Genomic DNA, 22,735 nt, shown 5'->3' on the forward strand with positions numbered 1-22,735 from the left:
CACACTCCCACACAATCCCACCATCACACCATCCAAACCATCCCGCACTCCCACACAATCCCACCATTACACCATCCAAACAATCCCACACTCCCACACAATCTCACCCCCACCATCCAAACAATCCCACACTCCCAGACAATCCCACCATCACACCATCCAAACAATCCCACACTCCCACACAATCCCAGCCCCACCATCACACCATCCAAACCATCCCACACTCCCACACAATCCCACCATCACACCATCCAAACAATCCCACACAATCCCACGATCACACCATCCAAGCAATCCTACACTCCCACACAATCCCACCCCCACCATCACACCATCCAAATAATCCCACACTCCCACACAATCCCACCATCACACCAACCAAACAATCCCACACTCTCACACAATCCCACCCCCACCATCACACCATCCAAACAATCCCACACTCCCACACAATCCCACCAGCACACCTTCCAAACAATCCCACACTCCCACACAATCCCACCATCACACCATCCAAACCATCCCGCACTCCCACACAATCCCACCATCACACCATCCAAACAATCCCACACTCGCACACAAACCCACCCCCACCATCACACCATCCAAACAATCCCACACTCCCACACAATCCCACGCCCACCATCCAAACAATCTTACACTCCCCCCCACCATCCAAACAATCCCCACTCCCAGACAATCCCACCATCACACCTTCCAAACAATCCCACACTCCCACACAATCCCACCATCACACCATCCAAACCATCCCACACTCCCACACAATCCCACCCCCACCATCACACCATCCAAACCATCCCACACTCCCACACAATCCCACCATCACACCATCCAAACCATCCCGCACTCCCACACAATCCCACCATTACACCATCCAAACAATCCCACACTCCCACACAATCTCACCCCCACCATCCAAACAATCCCACACTCCCAGACAATCCCACCATCACACCATGCAAACAATCCCACACTCCCAGACAATCCCACCATCACACCATCCAAACAATCCCACACTCCCACACAATCCCACCATCACACCATCCAAATAATCCCACACTCCCACACAAACCCACCATCACACCATCCAAACCATCCCACACTCCCACACAATCACACCATCACACCATCCAAACAATCCCACACTCCCACACAATCCCAGCCCCACCATCACACCATCCAAACCATCCCACACTCCCACACAATCCCACCATCACACCATCCAAACAATCCCACACAATCCCACGATCACACCATCCAAGCAATCCTACACTCCCACACAATCCCACCCCCACCATCACACCATCCAAATAATCCCACACTCCCACACAATCCCACCATCACACCAACCAAACAATCCCACACTCTCACACAATCCCACCCCCACCATCACACCATCCAAACAATCCCACACTCCCACACAATCCCACCAGCACACCTTCCAAACAATCCCACACTCCCACACAATCCCACCATCACACCATCCAAACCATCCCGCACTCCCACACAATCCCACCCCCACCATCACACCATCCAAACCATCCCACACTCCCACACAATCCCACGAGCACACCATCCAAGCAATCCTACACTCCCACACAATCCCACCCCCACCATCACACCATCCAAACCATCCCACACTCCCACACAATCCCACCATCACACCATCCAAACAATCCCACACTCTCACACAATCCCACCCCCACCATCACACCATCCAAACAATCCCACACTCCCACACAATCCCACCAGCACACCTTCCAAACAATCCCACACTCCCACACAATCCCACCATTACACCATCCAAACAATCCCACACTCCCACACAATCTCACCCCCACCATCCAAACAATCCCACACTCCCAGACAATCCCACCATCACACCATCCAAACAATCCCACACTCCCACACAATCCCACCATCACACCATCCAAATAATCCCACACTCCCACACAAACCCACCATCACACCATCCAAACCATCCCACACTCCCACACAATCACACCATCACACCATCCAAACAATCCCACACTCCCACACAATCCCACCAGCACACCTTCCAAACAATCCCACACTCCCAGACAATCCCACCATCACACCATCCAAACAATCCCACACTCCCACACAATCCCACCATCACACCATCCAAATAATCCCACACTCCCACACAAACCCACCATCACACCATCCAAACCATCCCACACTCCCACACAATCACACCATCACACCATCCAAACAATCCCACACTCCCACACAATCCCAGCCCCACCATCACACCATCCAAACCATCCCACACTCCCACACAATCCCACCATCACACCATCCAAACAATCCCACACAATCCCACGATCACACCATCCAAGCAATCCTACACTCCCACACAATCCCACCCCCACCATCACACCATCCAAATAATCCCACACTCCCACACAATCCCACCATCACACCAACCAAACAATCCCACACTCTCACACAATCCCACCCCCACCATCACACCATCCAAACAATCCCACACTCCCACACAATCCCACCAGCACACCTTCCAAACAATCCCACACTCCCACACAATCCCACCATCACACCATCCAAACCATCCCGCACTCCCACACAATCCCACCATCACACCATCCAAACAATCCCACACTCCCACACAATCCCACCATCACACCATCCAAACCATCCCACACTCCCACACAATCCCACCATCACATCATCCAAACAATCCCACACTCCCACACAATCTCACCCCCACCATCCAAACAATCCCACACTCCCAGACAATCCCACCATCACACCATCCAAACCATCCCGCACTCCCACACAATCCCACCATCACACCATCCAAACAATCCCACACTCCCACACAATCTCACCCCCACCATCCAAACAATCCCACACTCCCACACAATCCCACCATCACACCATCCAAATAATCCCACACTCCCACACAAACCCACCATCACACCATCCAAACCATCCCACACTCCCACACAATCACACCATCACACCATCCAAACAATCCCACACTCCCACACAATCCCACCCCCAACATCACACCATCCAAACCATCCCACACTCCCACACAATCCCAGCCCCACCATCACACCACCTAAACAATCCCATACTCCCACACAAACCCACCATCACACCATCCAAACCATCCCACACTCCCACACAATCCCACCCCCACCATCACACCATCCAAACCATCCCACACTCCCACACAATCCCACGAGCACACCATCCAAGCAATCCTACACTCCCACACAATCCCACCCCCACCATCACACCATCCAAACCATCCCACACTCCCACACAATCCCACCATCACACCATCCAAACAATCCCACACTCTCACACAATCCCACCCCCACCATCACACCATCCAAACAATCCCACACTCCCACACAATCCCACCAGCACACCTTCCAAACAATCCCACACTCCCACACAATCCCACCATCACACCATCCAAACAATCCCACACTCCCACACAATCCCACCCCCAACATCACACCATCCAAACCATCCCACACTCCCACACAATCCCACCCCACCATCCAAACAATCCCACACTCCCACACAATCCCACCATCACACCTTCCAAACAATCCCACACTCCCACACAATCCCACCATCACACCATCCAAACAATCCCACACTCCCACACAATCCCAGCCCCACCGTCACACCATCTAACCAATCCTACACTCCCACACAATCCCACCATCACACCATCCAAACAATCCCACACTCCCACACAATCCCACCCCCACCATCCAAACAATCCCACACTCCCACACAATCCCACCCCACCATCCAAACAATCCCACACTCCCACACAATCCCACGAGCACACCATCCAAGCAATCCTACACTCCCACACAATCCCACCCCCACCATCACACCATCCAAACCATCCCACACTCCCACACAATCCCACCATCACACCATCCAAACAATCCCACACTCTCACACAATCCCACCCCCACCATCACACCATCCAAACAATCCCACACTCCCACACAATCCCACCAGCACACCTTCCAAACAATCCCACACTCCCACACAATCCCACCATCACACCATCCAAACAATCCCACACTCCCACACAATCCCACCCCCAACATCACACCATCCAAACCATCCCACACTCCCACACAATCCCACCCCACCATCCAAACAATCCCACACTCCCACACAATCCCACCATCACACCTTCCAAACAATCCCACACTCCCACACCATCCCACCATCACACCATCCAAACAATCCCACACTCCCACACAATCCCAGCCCCACCGTCACACCATCTAACCAATCCTACACTCCCACACAATCCCACCATCACACCATCCAAACAATCCCACACTCCCACACAATCCCACCCCCACCATCCAAACAATCCCACACTCCCACACAATCCCACCCCACCATCCAAACAATCCCACACTCCCACACAATCCCACCCCCACCATCACACCATCCAAACAATCCCACACTCCCACCCCCACCATCCAAATAATCCCACACTCCCACACAATCCCACCCCCACCATCCAAACAATCCCACACTGCCACACAATCCCACCCCCACCATCCAAACAATCCTACACTCCCACACTATCCCACCCCACCATCCAAACAATACCACACTCCCACACAATCCCACCCCCACCATCCAAACAATCCCACACTCCCACACAATCCCACCATCACACCATCCAAACAATCCCACACCCCCACACAATCCCACCCCCACCATCACACCATCCAAACAATCCCACACTCCCACACAATCCCACCCCACCATCCAAACAAACCCACACTCCCACACAATCCCACCATCACACCTTCCAAACAATCCCACACTCCCACATAATCCCACCATTACACCATCCAAACAATCCCACACTCCCACACAATCCCACCATCACACCATCCAAATAATCCCACACTCCCACACAATCCCACCCCACCATCCAAACAATCCCACACTCCCACACAATCCCACCCCCACCATCCAAACAATCCCACACTCCCACACAATCCCACCCCCACCATCACACCATCCAAACAATCCCACACTCCCACACAATCCCACCCCCACCATCCAAATAATCCCACACTCCCACACAATCCCACCCCCACCATCCAAACAATCCCACATTGCCACACAATCCCACCCCCACCATCCAAACAATCCTACACTCCCACACAATCCCACCCCACCATCCAAACAATACCACACTCCCATATAATCCCACCATCACACCATCCAAACAATCCCACACTCCTACACAATCCCACCATCACACCATCCAAACAATCCCACACTCCCACACAATCCCAGCCCCACCATCACACCATCCAAACAATCCCACACTCCCACACAATCCCACCATCACACCATCCAAACCATCCCACACTCCCACACAATCCCACCATCACACCATCCAAACAATCCCACACTCCCACACAATCCCAGCCCCACCATCACACCATCCAAACAATCCCACACTCCTACACAATCCCACCATCACACCATCCAAATAATCCCACACTCCCACACAATCCCACCATCACACCATCCAAACAATCCCACACTCACACACAATCCCACCCCCACCATCACACCATCCAAATAATCCCACACTCTCACACAATCCCAGCCCCACCATCACACCATCCAAACAATCCCACACTCCCACACAATCCAACCATTACACCATCCAAACAATCCCACACTCTCACACAATCCCACCCCCACCATCACACCATCCAAACAATCCCACACTCCCACACAGTCCCACCCCTATAATCTTATCATCTAAATGATCTTTATTGTTCTCATATTACAGCCTATCACCATAAAACACAGGTGCAATATTAGGCTATTTGGCCCATCAGGTCGGTGCTGTTCTCATGGCTGAATTCTAATCCCTTGTAACCTCATTCTCCTGCCTTCTCTTCATAACCTTACAATAACCTATTGACTTCTGCTTTAAATGTACATAATGAATTTGCATCTGCAGCTGTCTATGGCAATGACTTCCAAAGATTCACCACCCTCAAAGAGAAGAAATTACCTCTCATCTCTGTTTTTAAGGGACAACCTTTTATTTTTAGGCTGTGTCCTTCGGTCCTAACCCCCGCACTATTGGAATCCTCCTCTCCATGTTCATTCTATCTTGATCTTTCAATATTCAATATTGTTTCAATGAAATCTTTCTAAACAAGCCCAGGGACATCAAACATTCTTCATACATTAATCGTTTCATTCTTGGAATCATTCTCATGTACCTCCTCATGAACCAATGCCAGCACATATTTTCTTAGATAAGGGGTCCAAAACTGCTCACAGTACTTGAAATTTCATTTCACCAATGTGCTGGGAACATTTGGCATCACATCTTTGCTTTTATGTCCCAGTCCTCTGGCAATGAATGTGAAGATTGCATTTGCCTTTCTCACCACGGACTCAGCCTGTCAATCAACCTTTAGGGAATCCTGCACCAGGATGAAATGTCCTCTCTCATTTGTAATGACCAGTGTGCGCAAAGTTCTTATGCTGTGCAATTTTGTGCCCAGTGACCACAACATGTGCACTGAATAATTTCTTCAATAAAGAACAGTATAAATAAGCTAGTTCTAAAATCTGCAGACAAATCATCACAAATCCCACATTGTCCACACTGTCTGCATCAGAAACCAGGACAGGAAATGTGGTTGTGTACAATAGTGAGATATACTTAACATGGCATTGAGGTAGAGGGTGACAACCTTTTGTGCACACATCTCAGAGGGAACGTTGACTGGGACTCCCAAGTCTTTTTGCACCAGATTTCTGAATTCACTCCCTATTTAGAAAATAATCTGTGCCTTTATTTTTTTCTAGCAAGGTGCATGACCGTGCATTTCCCTACTCTGTATTCCATCTGCCATTGCTTTGCCCATTCTCCCAATCTGTCCAAGTCCTCATCCATGAGACATAAATAGTCAGTGTGCAGGTACAGTGGGTAATAAATAAGATTAATGAACCATTGGCCATTGCACAGGGTGCGGACAGTAAAGATGGGGATGTGTTTCAACTTTACAGGGCATTGGTGAGACCTCCATTCTAAGGAGGGACGTGTTTGCGTGACAGAAGTGTCACTCATTTGATTCCTGGATTAAGGGTGTTGGCACATTAAAACTGGTTGTGCTGGTTGGGTCTATTGTCACTGCAAGTTCAGAGAATTAGATTTCAAAGTAAATTGGGCATAAATATAAGCACAGTGGTTAGCATGATGCCTCTAGAGCTTGGGGCATTGGAGTTCAGAGCTCAATGCCAGCACCTTCCGAGAGGAGTATCTGTATATCTTCCCCGTGGAATGTGTGTGTTTCCACCGGGTGTTCCACTTGGTTATTGTAAATTGTCCCGTGATTAGGAGGGTTGCTGGGTGGTGTGGCTCAAAGGGCCAGAAAGACCAGTTCCACACTGTGTTTCTCAATAAATAGAAGTACAGGCTGGAGCCATATTCCCCGGAGAGAAGGGAGCTGAGGGATGACTTTATGGAGGTTTTATAACATTATGAATGGAGTCAATAATGTGGGTGGTCACAATCATTCTCCCCCAGGGTTGGGGATCAAGAACTAGAGGGCAGAGGTTTAAGGTGAGAGGGGAGAAATTTAATGGAAATTAAGCTTGCAGATGACACTAAGATAGAGGGTATAGCAGACAATGAAGAAGTTTATCAGAAATTACAAGGGATCTGGATCAGCTGGGGAAGTGGGCCAAGGAATGGCAAATGGAGTTTAATCTGGATAAATCTGGTGTTGCATATTGGAAAGTCAAATCCTGGTGGGATCTCCACACTGAGAGGCAGGACCATGCGGACTGTTGTAGAACAGAGCAGGAGTGCAAGCACCTGGTTCCCTAAAGCTGGAGTCACAGGTGGACAGAATGGTGAAGAGGACCTTTGCCATGCTGGTTTTCACACCCCAGGGTATTGAGTATAAAAATTGGGAGGTCGCAGTGCGATTGTACTGGAGGCAGGTGAGGCCCCACTTTGAGTATTCTGTTCAGTTCTGGTCACCCTGCTATAGGAAAGATGCCATCAAACTGGAAAGAGTGCAGGAAAGATTTATGTATTATAGAGAGAGATTGGACAGGATGGGACTTCTTTGGAGTATTGGAGACTAAAAAGTGATCTCATAGAGGTGTTTAAAACCATGAGGTGTAGGTAGGCCTCCATTAGTCTCAATAGACCATGGATTTGCGCCTTGGAAAGTTTCCAGGCTGCAAGTCTGGGCAACATTTTTTTTAATGGAAGACCGGCAGTTGCCCAAGCTGCTATTCTCCCCTCTCCATGCCACCAATGTTGTCCAAGGGAAGGGCATTAGGACCCGTACACCGGTGTCGTCACAGAGCAATGTGTGGTTAAGTGCCTTGCTCAAGGACACACACGCAGCCTCAGCCAAGGCTCGAGCTAGCAATCTTCAAATCACTAGACGAATGCTTTAACCACTTGGCCACGCACCAACACACAATGAACAGGTAGATTTAGGGCGAATACCCAGTGTTAGGTAATTGAGAACTAAAGGGTTTAAGATGAGAGCAAAACATTTAAGACGAGTTTTAGGGCCTCCTTTTATTTTGAAACACGAAGGGATCAACTGCAGAGGAAGTGGTTGAGGCAGGAACAACAACAGTCTTTCATACAGCTGGATAAGTACATGGGCAGTAAAGTTTAGATAGTTGGGCCAAACACCGGTCATGGGATTAGTTTTGAAGTGACATTGTGATCAGCATTGACAAGTTGAGCCAAGGGGCCAGTTTCCATGCTGTATAAATCGATGATACACTCCTTCCCGACGATTCCGAATGTCACCGACTCCAGTCGATGACACTCCTTCCCGACGATTCCGAATGTCACCGACTCCAGTCGATGACACTCCTTCCCCACGATTCCGAATGTCACCGACTCCAGTCGATGACACTCCTTCCCGACGATTCCGAATGTCACCGACTCCAGTCGATGACACTCCTTCCCGACGATTCCGAATGTCACCGACTCCAGTCGATGACACACGCCTTCCCCACGATTCCGAATGTTACTGACTCCAGTCGATGACACTCCTTCCCCACGATTCCGAATGCTACCAACTCCAGTCGATGACACAATCCTTCCCCACGATTCCGAATGTCACCGACTCCAGTCGATGACACTCCTTCCCCACGATTCCGAATGTTACTGACTCCAGTCGATGACACTCCTACCCGACGATTCCGAATGTCACCGACTCCAGTCGATGACACTCCTTCCCCACGATTCCGAATGTCACCGACTCCAGTCGATGACACTCCTTCCCCACGATTCCGAATGTCACCGACTCCAGTCGATGACACTCCTTCCCCACGATTCCGAATGTCACCGACTCCAGTCGATGACACTCCTTCCCCACGATTCCGAATGTCACCGACTCCAGTCGATGACACACTCCTTCCCGATGATTCCGAATGTCACCGACTCCAGTCGATGACACTCCTTCCCCACGATTCCGAAAGTCACGGACTCCAGTCGATGACACACTCCTTCCCCACGATTCCGAATGTCACCGACTCCAGTCGATGACACTCCTTCCCGACGATTCCGAATGTCACCGACTCCAGTCGATGACACACTCCTTCCCGACGATTCTGAATGTCACTGACTCCAGTCGATGACACACTCCTTCCCCACGATTCCGAATGTCACCGACTCCAGTCGATGACACATTCCTTCCCCACGATTCCGAATGTTACTGACTCCAGTCGATGACACTCCTTCCCCACGATTCCGAATGTCACCGACTCCAGTCGATGACACTCCTTCCCCACGATTCCGAATGTCACCGACTCCAGTCGATGACACTCCTTCCCGACGATTCCGAATGTCACCGACTCCAGTCGATGACACTCCTTCCCGACGATTCCGAATGTCACCGACTCCAGTCGATGACACACGCCTTCCCCACGATTCTGAATGTCACTGACTCCAGTCGATGACACACTCCTTCCCCACGATTCCGAATGTCACCGACTCCAGTCGATGACACATTCCTTCCCCACGATTCCGAATGTTACTGACTCCAGTCGATGACACTCCTTCCCGACGATTCCGAATGTCACCGACTCCAGTCGATGACACTCCTTCCCCACGATTCCGAATGTCACCGACTCCAGTCGATGACACTCCTTCCCGACGATTCCGAATGTCACCGACTCCAGTCGATGACACTCCTTCCCGACGATTCCGAATGTCACCGACTCCAGTCGATGACACACGCCTTCCCCACGATTCCGAATGTTACTGACTCCAGTCGATGACACTCCTTCCCCACGATTCCGAATGCTACCAACTCCAGTCGATGACACAATCCTTCCCCACGATTCCGAATGTCACCGACTCCAGTCGATGACACTCCTTCCCCACGATTCCGAATGTTACTGACTCCAGTCGATGACACTCCTACCCGACGATTCCGAATGTCACCGACTCCAGTCGATGACACTCCTTCCCCACGATTCCGAATGTCACCGACTCCAGTCGATGACACTCCTTCCCCACGATTCCGAATGTCACCGACTCCAGTCGATGACACTCCTTCCCCACGATTCCGAATGTCACCGACTCCAGTCGATGACACTCCTTCCCCACGATTCCGAATGTCACCGACTCCAGTCGATGACACACTCCTTCCCGATGATTCCGAATGTCACCGACTCCAGTCGATGACACTCCTTCCCCACGATTCCGAAAGTCACGGACTCCAGTCGATGACACACTCCTTCCCCACGATTCCGAATGTCACCGACTCCAGTCGATGACACTCCTTCCCGACGATTCCGAATGTCACCGACTCCAGTCGATGACACACTCCTTCCCGACGATTCTGAATGTCACTGACTCCAGTCGATGACACACTCCTTCCCCACGATTCCGAATGTCACCGACTCCAGTCGATGACACACGCCTTCCCCACGATTCCGAATGTTACTGACTCCAGTCGATGACACTCCTTCCCCACGATTCCGAATGCTACCTACTCCAGTCGATGACACAATCCTTCCCCACGATTCCGAATGTTACTGACTCCAGTCGATGACACTCCTACCCGACGATTCCGAATGTCACCGACTCCAGTCGATGACACTCCTTCCCCACGATTCCGAATGTCACCGACTCCAGTCGATGACACTCCTTCCCCACGATTCCGAATGCTACCAACTCCAGTCGATGACACAATCCTTCCCCACGATTCCGAATGTCACCGACTCCAGTCGATGACACTCCTTCCCCACGATTCCGAATGTTACTGACTCCAGTCGATGACACTCCTACCCGACGATTCCGAATGTCACCGACTCCAGTCGATGACACTCCTTCCCCACGATTCCGAATGTCACCGACTCCAGTCGATGACACTCCTTCCCCACGATTCCGAATGTCACCGACTCCAGTCGATGACACTCCTTCCCCACGATTCCGAATGTCACCGACTCCAGTCGATGACACTCCTTCCCCACGATTCCGAATGTCACCGACTCCAGTCGATGACACACTCCTTCCCGATGATTCCGAATGTCACCGACTCCAGTCGATGACACACTCCTTCCCGATGATTCCGAATGTCACCGACTCCAGTCGATGACACTCCTTCCCCACGATTCCGAAAGTCACGGACTCCAGTCGATGACACACTCCTTCCCCACGATTCCGAATGTCACCGACTCCAGTCGATGACACTCCTTCCCGACGATTCCGAATGTCACCGACTCCAGTCGATGACACACTCCTTCCCGACGATTCTGAATGTCACTGACTCCAGTCGATGACACACTCCTTCCCCACGATTCCGAATGTCACCGACTCCAGTCGATGACATTCCTTCCCCACGATTCCGAATGTCACTGACTCCAGTCGATGACACACTCCTTCCTGACGATTCCGAATGTCACTGACTCCAGTCGATGACACACTCCTTCCCCACGATTCCGAATGTCACCGACTCCAGTCGATGACATTCCTTCCCCACGATTCCGAATGTCACCGACTCCAGTCGATGACACACTCCTTCCCGACTATTCCGAATGTCACCGACTCCAGTCGATGACACACTCCTTCCCGACGATTCCGAATGTCACCGACTCCAGTCGATGACACTCCTTCCCCACGATTCCGAATGTCACTGACTCCAGTCGATGACACTCCTTCCCCACGATTCCGAATGTCACTGACTCCAGTCGATGACACTCCTTCCCCACGATTCCGAATGTCACCGACTCCAGTCGATGACACTCCTTCCCCACGATTCCGAATGTCTCCGACTCCAGTCGATGACACTCCTTCCACACGATTCCGAATGTTACCGACTCCAGTCGATGACACACTCCTTCCCGACGATTCCGAATGTCACCGACTCCAGTCGATGACACACTCCTTCCCGACGATTCCGAATGTCAGCGACTCCAGTCGATGACACACTCCTTCCCGACGATTCCGAATGTCACCGACTCCAGTCGATGACACTCCTTCCCGACGATTCCGAATGTCACTGACTCCAGTCGATGACACTCCTTCCCGACGATTCCGAATGTCACCGACTCCAGTCGATGACACACTCCTTCCCGACGATTCCGAATGTCACCGACTCCAGTCGATGACACTCCTTCCCTACGATTCCGAATGTCACCGACTCCATTCGATGACACTCCTTCCCCACGATTCCGAATGTCACCGACTCCAGTCGATGACACACTCCTTCCTGACGATTCCGAATGTCACCGACTCCAGTCGATGACACACTCCTTCCCCACGATTCCGAATGTCACCGACTCCAGTCGATGACACTCCTTCCCGACGATTCCGAATGTCACCGACTCCAGTCGATGACACACTCCTTCCCGACGATTCCGAATGTCACCGACTCCAGTCGATGACACACTCCTTCCTGACGATTCCGAATGTCACTGACTCCAGTCGATGACACACTCCTTCCCCACGATTCTGAATGTCACCGACTCCAGTCGATGACACTCCTTCCCCACGATTCCGAATGTCACCGACTCCAGTCGATGACACACTCCTTCCCGACGATTCCGAATGACACCGACTCCATTCGATGACACTCCTTCCCGACGATTCCGAATGTCACCGACTCCAGTCGATGACACACTCCTTCCTGACGATTCCGAATGTCACTGACTCCAGTCGATGACACACTCCTTCCCCACGATTCCGAATGTCACCGACTCCAGTCGATGACACTCCTTCCCGACGATTCCGAATGTCACCGACTCCAGTCGATGACACTCCTTCCCCGCGATTCTGAATGTTACCGACTCCAGTCGATGACACTCCTTCCCGATGATTCCGAATGTCACCGACTCCAGTAGATGACACACTCCTTCCCGACGATTCCGAATGTCACCGACTCCATTCGATGACACTCCTTCCCGACAATTCCGAATGTCACCGACTCCAGTAGATGACACACTCCTTCCGACGATTCCGAATGTCACTGACTCCAGTCGATGACACTCCTTCCTGACGATTCCGAATGTCACTGACTCCAGTCGATGACACTCCTTCCCCACGATTCTGAATGTTACCGACTCCAGTCGATGACACTCCTTCCCGACGATTCCGAATGTCACTGACTCCAGTCGATGACACTCCTTCCCGACGATTCCGAATGTCACCGACTCCAGTCGATGACACTCCTTCCCCACGATTCCGAATGTCACCGACTCCAGTCGATGACACTCCTTCCCCACGATTCTGAATGTTACCGACTCCAGTCGATGACACTCCTTCCCGACGATTCCGAATGTCACTGACTCCAGTCGATGACACTCCTTCCCGACGATTCCGAATGTCACCGACTCCAGTCGATGACACTCCTTCCCCACGATTCCGAATGTCACCGACTCCAGTCGATGACACACTCCTTCCCGACGATTCCGAATTACACCGACTCCATTCGATGACACTCCTTCCCGACGATTCCGAATGTCACCGACTCCAGTCGATGACACACTCCTTCCTGACGATTCCGAATGTCACTGACTCCAGTCGATGACACACTCCTTCCCCACGATTCCGAATGTCACCGACTCCAGTCGATGACACTCCTTCCCGACGATTCCGAATGTCACCGACTCCAGTCGATGACACACTCCTTCCCGACGATTCCGAATGACACCGACTCCATTCGATGACACTCCTTCCCGACGATTCCGAATGTCACCGACTCCAGTCGATGACACACTCCTTCCTGACGATTCCGAATGTCACTGACTCCAGTCGATGACACACTCCTTCCCCACGATTCCGAATGTCACCGACTCCAGTCGATGACACTCCTTCCCGACGATTCCGAATGTCACCGACTCCAGTCGATGACACTCCTTCCCGACGATTCCGAATGTCACCGACTCCAGTCGATGACACTCCTTCCCCGCGATTCTGAATGTTACCGACTCCAGTCGATGACACTCCTTCCCCACGATTCCGAATGTCACCGACTCCAGTAGATGACACACTCCTTCCCGACGATTCCGAATGTCACCGACTCCATTCGATGACACTCCTTCCCGACAATTCCGAATGTCACCGACTCCAGTAGATGACACACTCCTTCCGACGATTCCGAATGTCACTGACTCCAGTCGATGACACTCCTTCCTGACGATTCCGAATGTCACTGACTCCAGTCGATGACACTCCTTCCCCACGATTCTGAATGTTACCGACTCCAGTCGATGACACTCCTTCCCGACGATTCCGAATGTCACTGACTCCAGTCGATGACACTCCTTCCCGACGATTCCGAATGTCACCGACTCCAGTAGATGACACACTCCTTCCCGACGATTCCGAATGTCACCGACTCCATTCGATGACACTCCTTCCCGACAATTCCGAATGTCACCGACTCCAGTAGATGACACACTCCTTCCCGACGATTCCGAATGTCACTGACTCCAGTCGATGACACTCCTTCCCGACGATTCAAAATGTCACCGACTCTAGTCGATGACACACTCCTTCCCGACGATTCCGATTGTCACCGACTCCAGTCGATGACACACTCCTTCCCGACGATTCCGAATGTCACCGACTCCAGTCGATGACACACTCCTTCCTGACGATTCCGAATGTCACTGACTCCAGTCGATGACATTCCTTCCCCACGATTCCGAATGTCACCGACTCCAGCTCAGTGAAGCTGAGTGAATTTCCTCATGCTGACTGCAATTCCAGCTGCCCCAGTCCAGGAAGGATGTGGAAACTTTGGAAAAGGTGTCCAAAGAGCATTCCGAACTCCACGAGATCTTGTGAAGATTGTGTGTGGTGGACGGGGAGAGCATAATTCCCCTTGTGAGTAAATAGAACACTAAACATTACAACACCATACATGCCCTTCGCCCACGATGTTGTGCTGACCTCTTAACCTACTCTAATTCAGAATGATTTAACTTCCATCAAAATCAAGATCAGGTTTATTATCACTGGCATCTGTTGTGAAATTCTACATCGACATGGCGGTCCATTTTTCTATCAGCCATGTGCCCATTTAAGAGTCTCTTAAATGTCCCTAATGTATCGACCACTACCATCACTCTTGGCAGTATGTTCCACACACCCACCACTCTCTGTAAAAAAGCTTATCTCTGACATCCCCCTATTCTTTCCTCCAATCACCTTAGAACTATGCCCCCAGTATTAGCCATTTGAGTCCTTAAGAAACGTCTCTGGCTATCCGCTGAATCCCTGCTTCTGATCAGCTTGGGGAAAGATCTCTGGCTGTTTATGTGATCTCTCTCTCTGATCAGCTTGGGGAAAGGTCTCTGGCTATCTATGTGATCTCTCTCTCTGATCAGCTTGGGGAAAGGTCTCTGGCTATCTATGTGATCGCTCTCTCTGATCAGCTTGGGGAAATGTCTCTGGCTGTCTATGTGATCTCTCTCTCTCTGATCAGCTTGGGGAAAGGTCTCTGGCTGTCTATGTGATCGCTCTCTCTGATCAGCTTGGGGAAAGGTCTCTGGCTGTCTATGTGATCGCTCTCTCTGATCAGCTTGGGGAAAGGTCTCTGGCTGTCTATGTGATCGCTCTCTCTGATCAGCTTGGGGAAAGGTCTCGGACTGTCTATGTGATCGCTCTCTCTGATCAGCTTGGGGAAAGGTCTCTGGCTGTCTATGTGATCGCTCTCTCTGACCAGCTTGGGGAAAGGTCTCTGGCTGTCTATGTGATCTCTCTCTCTGATCAGCTTCTCAGGACATAGTTTCCGAATAAGGGGTTCTTTCGTCCAGACAGACAAGAGGAGCAGCTTTCCTCACAGAAGGCTGTCAGTCTACCCTAGAGAGCCGTGGAGGCTGAGCCACTGAAAATCTTCAAGCTGGGAGATTGACGCACAAGGGAGTCAAAGTGGAAGTTGAGGACAGATGAAGCAGCGTGGTGACCAAGGTCAACCTCAGGGAATGTAGAACGTTTCTGAGGAGAGGATCCGCATATGCTCCTACTCATTATATTTCACTCAGACGGTCAGAAACCTCTGGGCATTGTTATCTTCCTCCAATTTCCACTTTGTATTGTGTCATCAGCAAAACTGAAAATGTTATGTCACAGCCAAAGCACTAATCACCAAAAGACATGGACAAAGGAGCAGAGGTAATGGGAGCAACAAAGATCCATTCAGTACCAGCCTGGTCCAACATTCAGTAAGATTTAGCAGATATGGAAACACCTTGAACTGAAAAGCCTACAAAAAGTAGTGGATACAGCCCAGTCCATCACAGGTAAAACCCTCCCCACCATTAAGCACATCTGCAAGGAGCACTGTGCAGGAAAGCAGAATCCAAGATCAAAGACCCCGACTACCCAGGCCATGTTCTCATCTCACTGCTGCCATCAGGAAGAAGGTACAGGAGCCTCAGGACTCACACCACCAGGTTCAGGAACAGTTATTACTCCTCAACCATCAGTCTCTTGAATCAGAGCGAATAACTTCACTCAAATTCACTTGCTCCATCACTGAATTCTTCCCACAACCTATGGAATCACTTTCAAGGGCTCTTCATCTCATGTTCTCCATATTTATTGCACATTTATTATTATTATTTTGTTTCTTTGTCTTTACTATGAATGCCTGCGAGAACATGAATCTCAAGGTTGTATATGGTGAGATACTGTCCATGAACTTTGATAAAAAATTCATTTTACTTTATCCTTTACCTCAACCACACTTTGTGCGTGTGGATCTCATACACCTTGATTAGTTAAGCATCTTGAACCCTCCAGAGCAGCATAGTGGTTAGTAAAATGCTTTAGCAGCTCAGGTTGTCCAAGTTCGGAGCTCAATTCCAATGTCATCTAAAGGAGTCTGTACATCCTTCCAGTGGAATGCGTGGGTCTTGTTTGGGTGATCTGATTTCCTCCTACAGCCCAAAGATGTACCGGGTACGTTGATGACTCATTGTAAATTGTCCCGTGATTAGGCTAGGGTTAAATCAGGGGATGTTGGGTGGCATAGCTTGAAGTTGTACTGGATACGTTGGTTACTCTTTGTAAATTGTCTCGTGATTAGGCTAGGTTTAAATTAGGGGATGTTGGGTGGCATAGCTTGAAGTTGTACTGGGTACGTTGGTTACTCATTGTAAATTGTCTCGTGATTAGGCTAGGGTTAAATTAGGGGATGTTGGGTGGCATAGCTTGAAGTTGCACTGGGTACGTTGGTTACTCATTGTAAATTGTCTCGTGATTAGGCTAGGGTTAAATTAGGGGATGTTGGGTGGCATAGCTTGAAGTTGTACTGGGTACGTTGGTTACTCTTTGTAAATTGTACTGTGATTAGGCTAGGGTTAAAGCAGGGGATGTTGGGTGGCGTAGCTCGAAGTTGTACTAGGTATGTTGATTACTCATTGTAAATTGTCCCGTGATTAGGCTAGGGTTAAATCAGGGGATGTTGGGCGGCGTGGCTCGAAGGGCCAGAAGGGCCTGTTCCAATCCAATCTCGATAAATAAACAGCCGGAGTTCCCAGCCCACAGCCCAGTTCCTTGAAACACCCATCACCTGTATGGAAATATGAGACACACCTGTGCTTGGGGAATACTGGTCCTCCCAGACTTCATAATCAGGTTTAATATTTCTGACTTATGTTATGAAATTAGTTGTTATGTGGCATCTCCACTGCTGGTACAACAACGCATCTCGGTAGCACAGGGGTTAGCTTTCCGCTTTACATCGTCGGTGACTGGGTTTCAATTCCCGCTGCCGTCTGAATGCTCCCACCGAGACCGCCGGTGCTCCAGTTTCTTCCCTCATTCTGACGGTGTAGGGCTAGGGAGTAAGTCGTGGGCACACCATTTTGTCACCAGAAACAAAGCAACACTTGCAAACTGCCCCTAGCACAACCTTGGATTGTGTTGGTTGTTAACACAAGCAACACATTTCACTGGATGTTTTGATGTACATGTGGCAGATAACGCTAATCTTTCTCTTTTGGACCTAAAGTATTCCCTCCCACACACTCGCAGCCTTTGAAAGACACAGCTGTCTCACAATGGGAGCTTAAGAGCAACAGGAGAGTACTCAGTGAATGGCCACATCCTCGCACAGAGCCATCTTGGGGGGGCAAGTCCACAGGTCCCTGGAGGTGGTAACACTAGCAGACAGGCTGCTAAAGAAGGTACATGCCCTGCTTGCCTTCACTGGTCAGGGCGATGAGTACAAAAGTTGGGAAGGCGCATTGCAGCTACATAAAACTTTGAACAGGCAACATTCGGACAATTGTCAGAGCTTCTGAAGGGTGTGGACGATTTGGAGAGTGACAGAAGAGATTCACCAGGAAGCTGCCTAGATTTGAGATTACTAGCTATAAGGAGAAATTAGGCGAACAAATTGTTTTCTGTAGAGTGAGGGTGGACTTGAGAGGTTGGTTTATAAGATAATTACAGGTACAGCCAGAGTAGACAATCAGAGTCTTACCCCAGGATGGAAATGTTATACACTAGTGGGCATAGGCTTAAGGTGAAAAGGGTAAGTTTAAACACATTTTCTTTTACTCAGAGAGTGGTGGGTGCCTGGAACGGACTGCCAGAGTCAATGGTGGAAGCAGGGGGGATGTCAGAGGTAAATTTTACACAAAATGATGGCGGCATGGAACTTGCTGCTAAGGGTGGTGGTAGAGGAAGATATGTTAGGGACATACAAAAGCCTCTTAGATAGTCACATGGACAATCAAAATTGGAGAGATATGTGAGATGAAAGAGTTAGGGTTGTTCTTAGAGTTGGTAAAAATGTTGGCATACCATAGTGGCTAAAGAGCTTGTACTGTACTGAAATATGTTCTATGTTTAGATGATAGCAGCTTTGAAGAGGTATTTATACAGGCACATGAGCAGGCAGGGGATTGAGGTATGTAGACCATGAGAAGGTAGATAGGATTAGTTTAATATGGTCAGTGCAGACACAGAGGCAGTCCTGTACTGTTCTCTGTTTGATCAACATTGGCTAATTCCTCTCCTCTGTGTCCAGCCTGAGCCATGGATCTCAGCACTGGGCTTGGTATTGATGTCAGAAGAAGCAACAAACCTCTGCATTGTCTGCCACCAGAACCATCTCCACGTACTTCATCTCTTGCAGAATATTCCTCTTCATCTGGAAAGGGAAATAACCTGTTAGTGTGAGACAACATGGAATGGTAGCCTGTCTGAGAGACTGTAACCAACAGATTTTACATTGTATCTCTGCATTATCTATAGGCGCCATGGTAGTGTGGTGGTTAACGTGATGCTATTGCAACTCAGGGCATTCCAGCGTGAAGAGTTCAATTCTGGTACCACCTGTAAGGACCTTCTTGCCATGAGGTGAGCAGGTTTCCTCCAACAGTCCAAACATGTGGATTGGTCATTGTAAATTGACCCGTGATAGGGCAAGTGTTAAATAGGTGGCTGCTGGACAGGGTGGCCCATTAGGTCAGAAGTGTCTGTTCCATGTTACATCGCTATATGAAATAAAATAAAATTAGGATAAAAAGAAGGATAAAGGCAGAGATTAATTTTCTTTGTCACATCTACACTGAGGCATTAGACCTACAGTGAAACGTGTCATTTTGCATCAATGACAAACACAGTGTCAGGGTGCGCTGGGACCCCCCACACAAACGTTGCCGTGCCCATGAACCCTAACCAATACATCTTTAGACTGTGGGTGGAAACCGGAGTGGCCAGAGGAAACGCACGCGGTCACTAGGAGAATGTGTACACTCCTCATGGAGGGTGGAGAGGATCGAACCTGGCTCACTGGTGCTGTGATAGTGTTACACTACCATGCCGCCCTTTTAACCGTGATCTTTACCCAGTTGATTTCAAATGCTCACTTTTCAGATGGCACTTTAGATGCCTGCTTCCCTCTCCTTTCTCGGAATGTGGCTGGGATGCCACTGAGGGTTCCCGCTCAATCCTAGGTAATCAGTCGCACAAGGACACACCCCTCCACTAAACACACCCTCCCTCTACCATAGCACCACAGTCACTGGCACAGGCTACTCAAGCAGTGTCTCCCAAAGCCGTCACTCTCTCCACAGATGCTGACTGACTTGCTGAGTGTTTTTCAAATTAGCCATAGTTGCACATCACAGCTGAAAGGAGAGAACTTCAGACAAGACCATAAGACACAGGAGAAAATTAGACCAGATGGCCCAACAAGGCTGTTCCACGTACCATCATAGCTGACTTATTATGCCTCTAAACCCCATTCTCCGGCCTTCTCATAACCTTTAATGCCCTGACTAATCAAGAACCTATCAACTTCTGCTTTGAATATTCTCAGTGACTCGGCCTCCATTACTGTCTCTGACTGTGAATTCCCTGGTAATGAGCAGCACTCCAATGGATGAAATGAGGGACTCTGGCAACGTCTGTAGGTGGTGGTACAAATTGTCAAGGTGCTACTCGAAGCTCTGAGTTGTTCCACCAGCTAGTTGCTTTAATACAGATCGCAGCAACTGCAGTCTCCTGTGATTCCCTTAGGGGTAACCGAAAACACAGGCCTAGCACTCGGAAATGGCATTTTAATACCCAGCCTCCTGGTTCAGAGGTAAAATCTCAGACTCTTGGTGTCCCATGCACGGGTGAGTGAATTAGAGGGGAGCACTACAAAACAGGAGAAACAGGTATAACAGATCCCATGACCTATCTGCCCTGATCTGCCTGACCTGTCACCACCTCCCCTGTCTCCACCTCCCCTGCCCCCACCTCCCCTGTCCCCACCTCCCCTGTCTCCACCTCCCCTGTCCCCACATCCCCTGTCTCCACCTCCCCTGTCCCCATCTCCCCTGTCCCCATCTCCCCTGTCCCCACCTCCCTTGTCACCACCTCCCCTGTCTCCACCTGTCCTGTCTCCACCTCCCCTGTCACCACCTCCCCTGTCCCCACCTCCCCTATCTCCACCTCTCCTATCCCCACCTGCCCTGTCTCACCTCCCCTGTCCCCACCTCCCCTGTCCCCACCTCCCTTGTCACCACCTCCCCTGTCCCCACCTCCCCTGCCACCACCTCCCCTGTCTCCACCTCCCCTGTCCCCACCTCCCCTGTCACCACCTCCCCTATCTCCACCTCTCCTATCCCCACCTGCCCTGTCTCACCTCCCCTGTCCCCACCTCCCCTGTCCCACCTCCCCTGTCCCCACCTCCCCCTGTCCCACCTCCCCTGTCTCCACCTGCCCTGTCCCACCCCCCGTCCCCATTTCCCCTGTCCCCACCTCCCCTGTCACCACCTCCCCTGTCACCACCTCCCTTGTCTCCACCTCCCCTGTCCCTCCTCCCCTGTCTCCACCTCCCCTGTCACCACCTCCCCTGTCTCCACCTCCCCTGTCACCACCTCCCCTGGCCCGCCTCCCCTGTCTCCACCTCTCCTATCCCCACCTGCCCTGTCTCACCTCCCCTGTCCCACCTCCCCTGTCCCTCCTCCCCTGTCTCCACCTCCCTTGTCTCCACCTCCCCTGTCCCCACCTCCCCTGTCCCTCCTCCCGTCTCCACCTCCCGTCTCCACCTCCCCTGTCCCCACCTCCCCTGTCCCACCTCCCCTGTCCCCACCTCCCCTGTCCCTCCTCCCCTGTCCCTCCTCCCCTCTCCACCTCCCCTGTCACCACCTCCCTTGTCTCCACCTCCCCTGTCACCACCTCCCCTGTCTCCACCTCCCCTGTCCCCACCTCCCCTGTCCCCACCTCCCTTGTCTCCACCTCCCCTGTCCCCACCTCTCCTATCCCCACCAGCCCTGTCCCACCTGCCCTTTCTCACCTCCCCTGTCCCCCCTCCCCTGTCTCCACCTCCCCTGTCACCACCTCCCCTGTCTCCACCTCCCCTGTCCCCACCTCTCCTATCCCCACCTGCCCTGTCCCACCTGCCCTGTCTCACCTGCCCTGTCTCCACCTGCCCTGTAACCACCTGCAGCTACTAATTATGTATTCCTATTATTCCTTTTTGCTCTGTATCCTGTTTGGTTTTCATTTAGTGAATTATCTTTAAAAAAGTAATTTTGTGTCATGTGTCAGTTCAGCCTTCAATATCAGTTGGTTGTCTGAAGTAAATACTCCCTTGACAATACAGCTGATGTAATATAATGTTTTCTGGCTGGAGCCAATCCAACCCTCCTTGGAATGGAGCCAGACATCTGCAGCTCACCTCCC

The 22,735-nt window shown here is 50.8% G+C and overlaps 1 protein-coding gene across 2 annotated transcripts in view; it reads right to left on the reverse strand.

Annotated features, from left to right (window-relative positions):
• LOC140726065 (disintegrin and metalloproteinase domain-containing protein 12-like) overlaps positions 1-22,735 on the reverse strand; it is a 315,802-nt gene that overhangs the window by 180,628 nt on the left and 112,439 nt on the right. For both annotated transcript variants that reach the window (XM_073041991.1, XM_073041992.1), the window contains exon 7: positions 19,641-19,706. In XM_073041991.1, coding sequence (XP_072898092.1) covers positions 19,641-19,706 — 66 coding nt within the window. The remainder of the gene's footprint in view (positions 1-19,640; positions 19,707-22,735) is intronic.

Source organism: Hemitrygon akajei, chromosome 4 (genome assembly GCF_048418815.1).
Source record: "Hemitrygon akajei chromosome 4, sHemAka1.3, whole genome shotgun sequence".
In the NCBI taxonomy this organism is placed as follows: Eukaryota; Metazoa; Chordata; class Chondrichthyes; order Myliobatiformes; family Dasyatidae; genus Hemitrygon; species Hemitrygon akajei.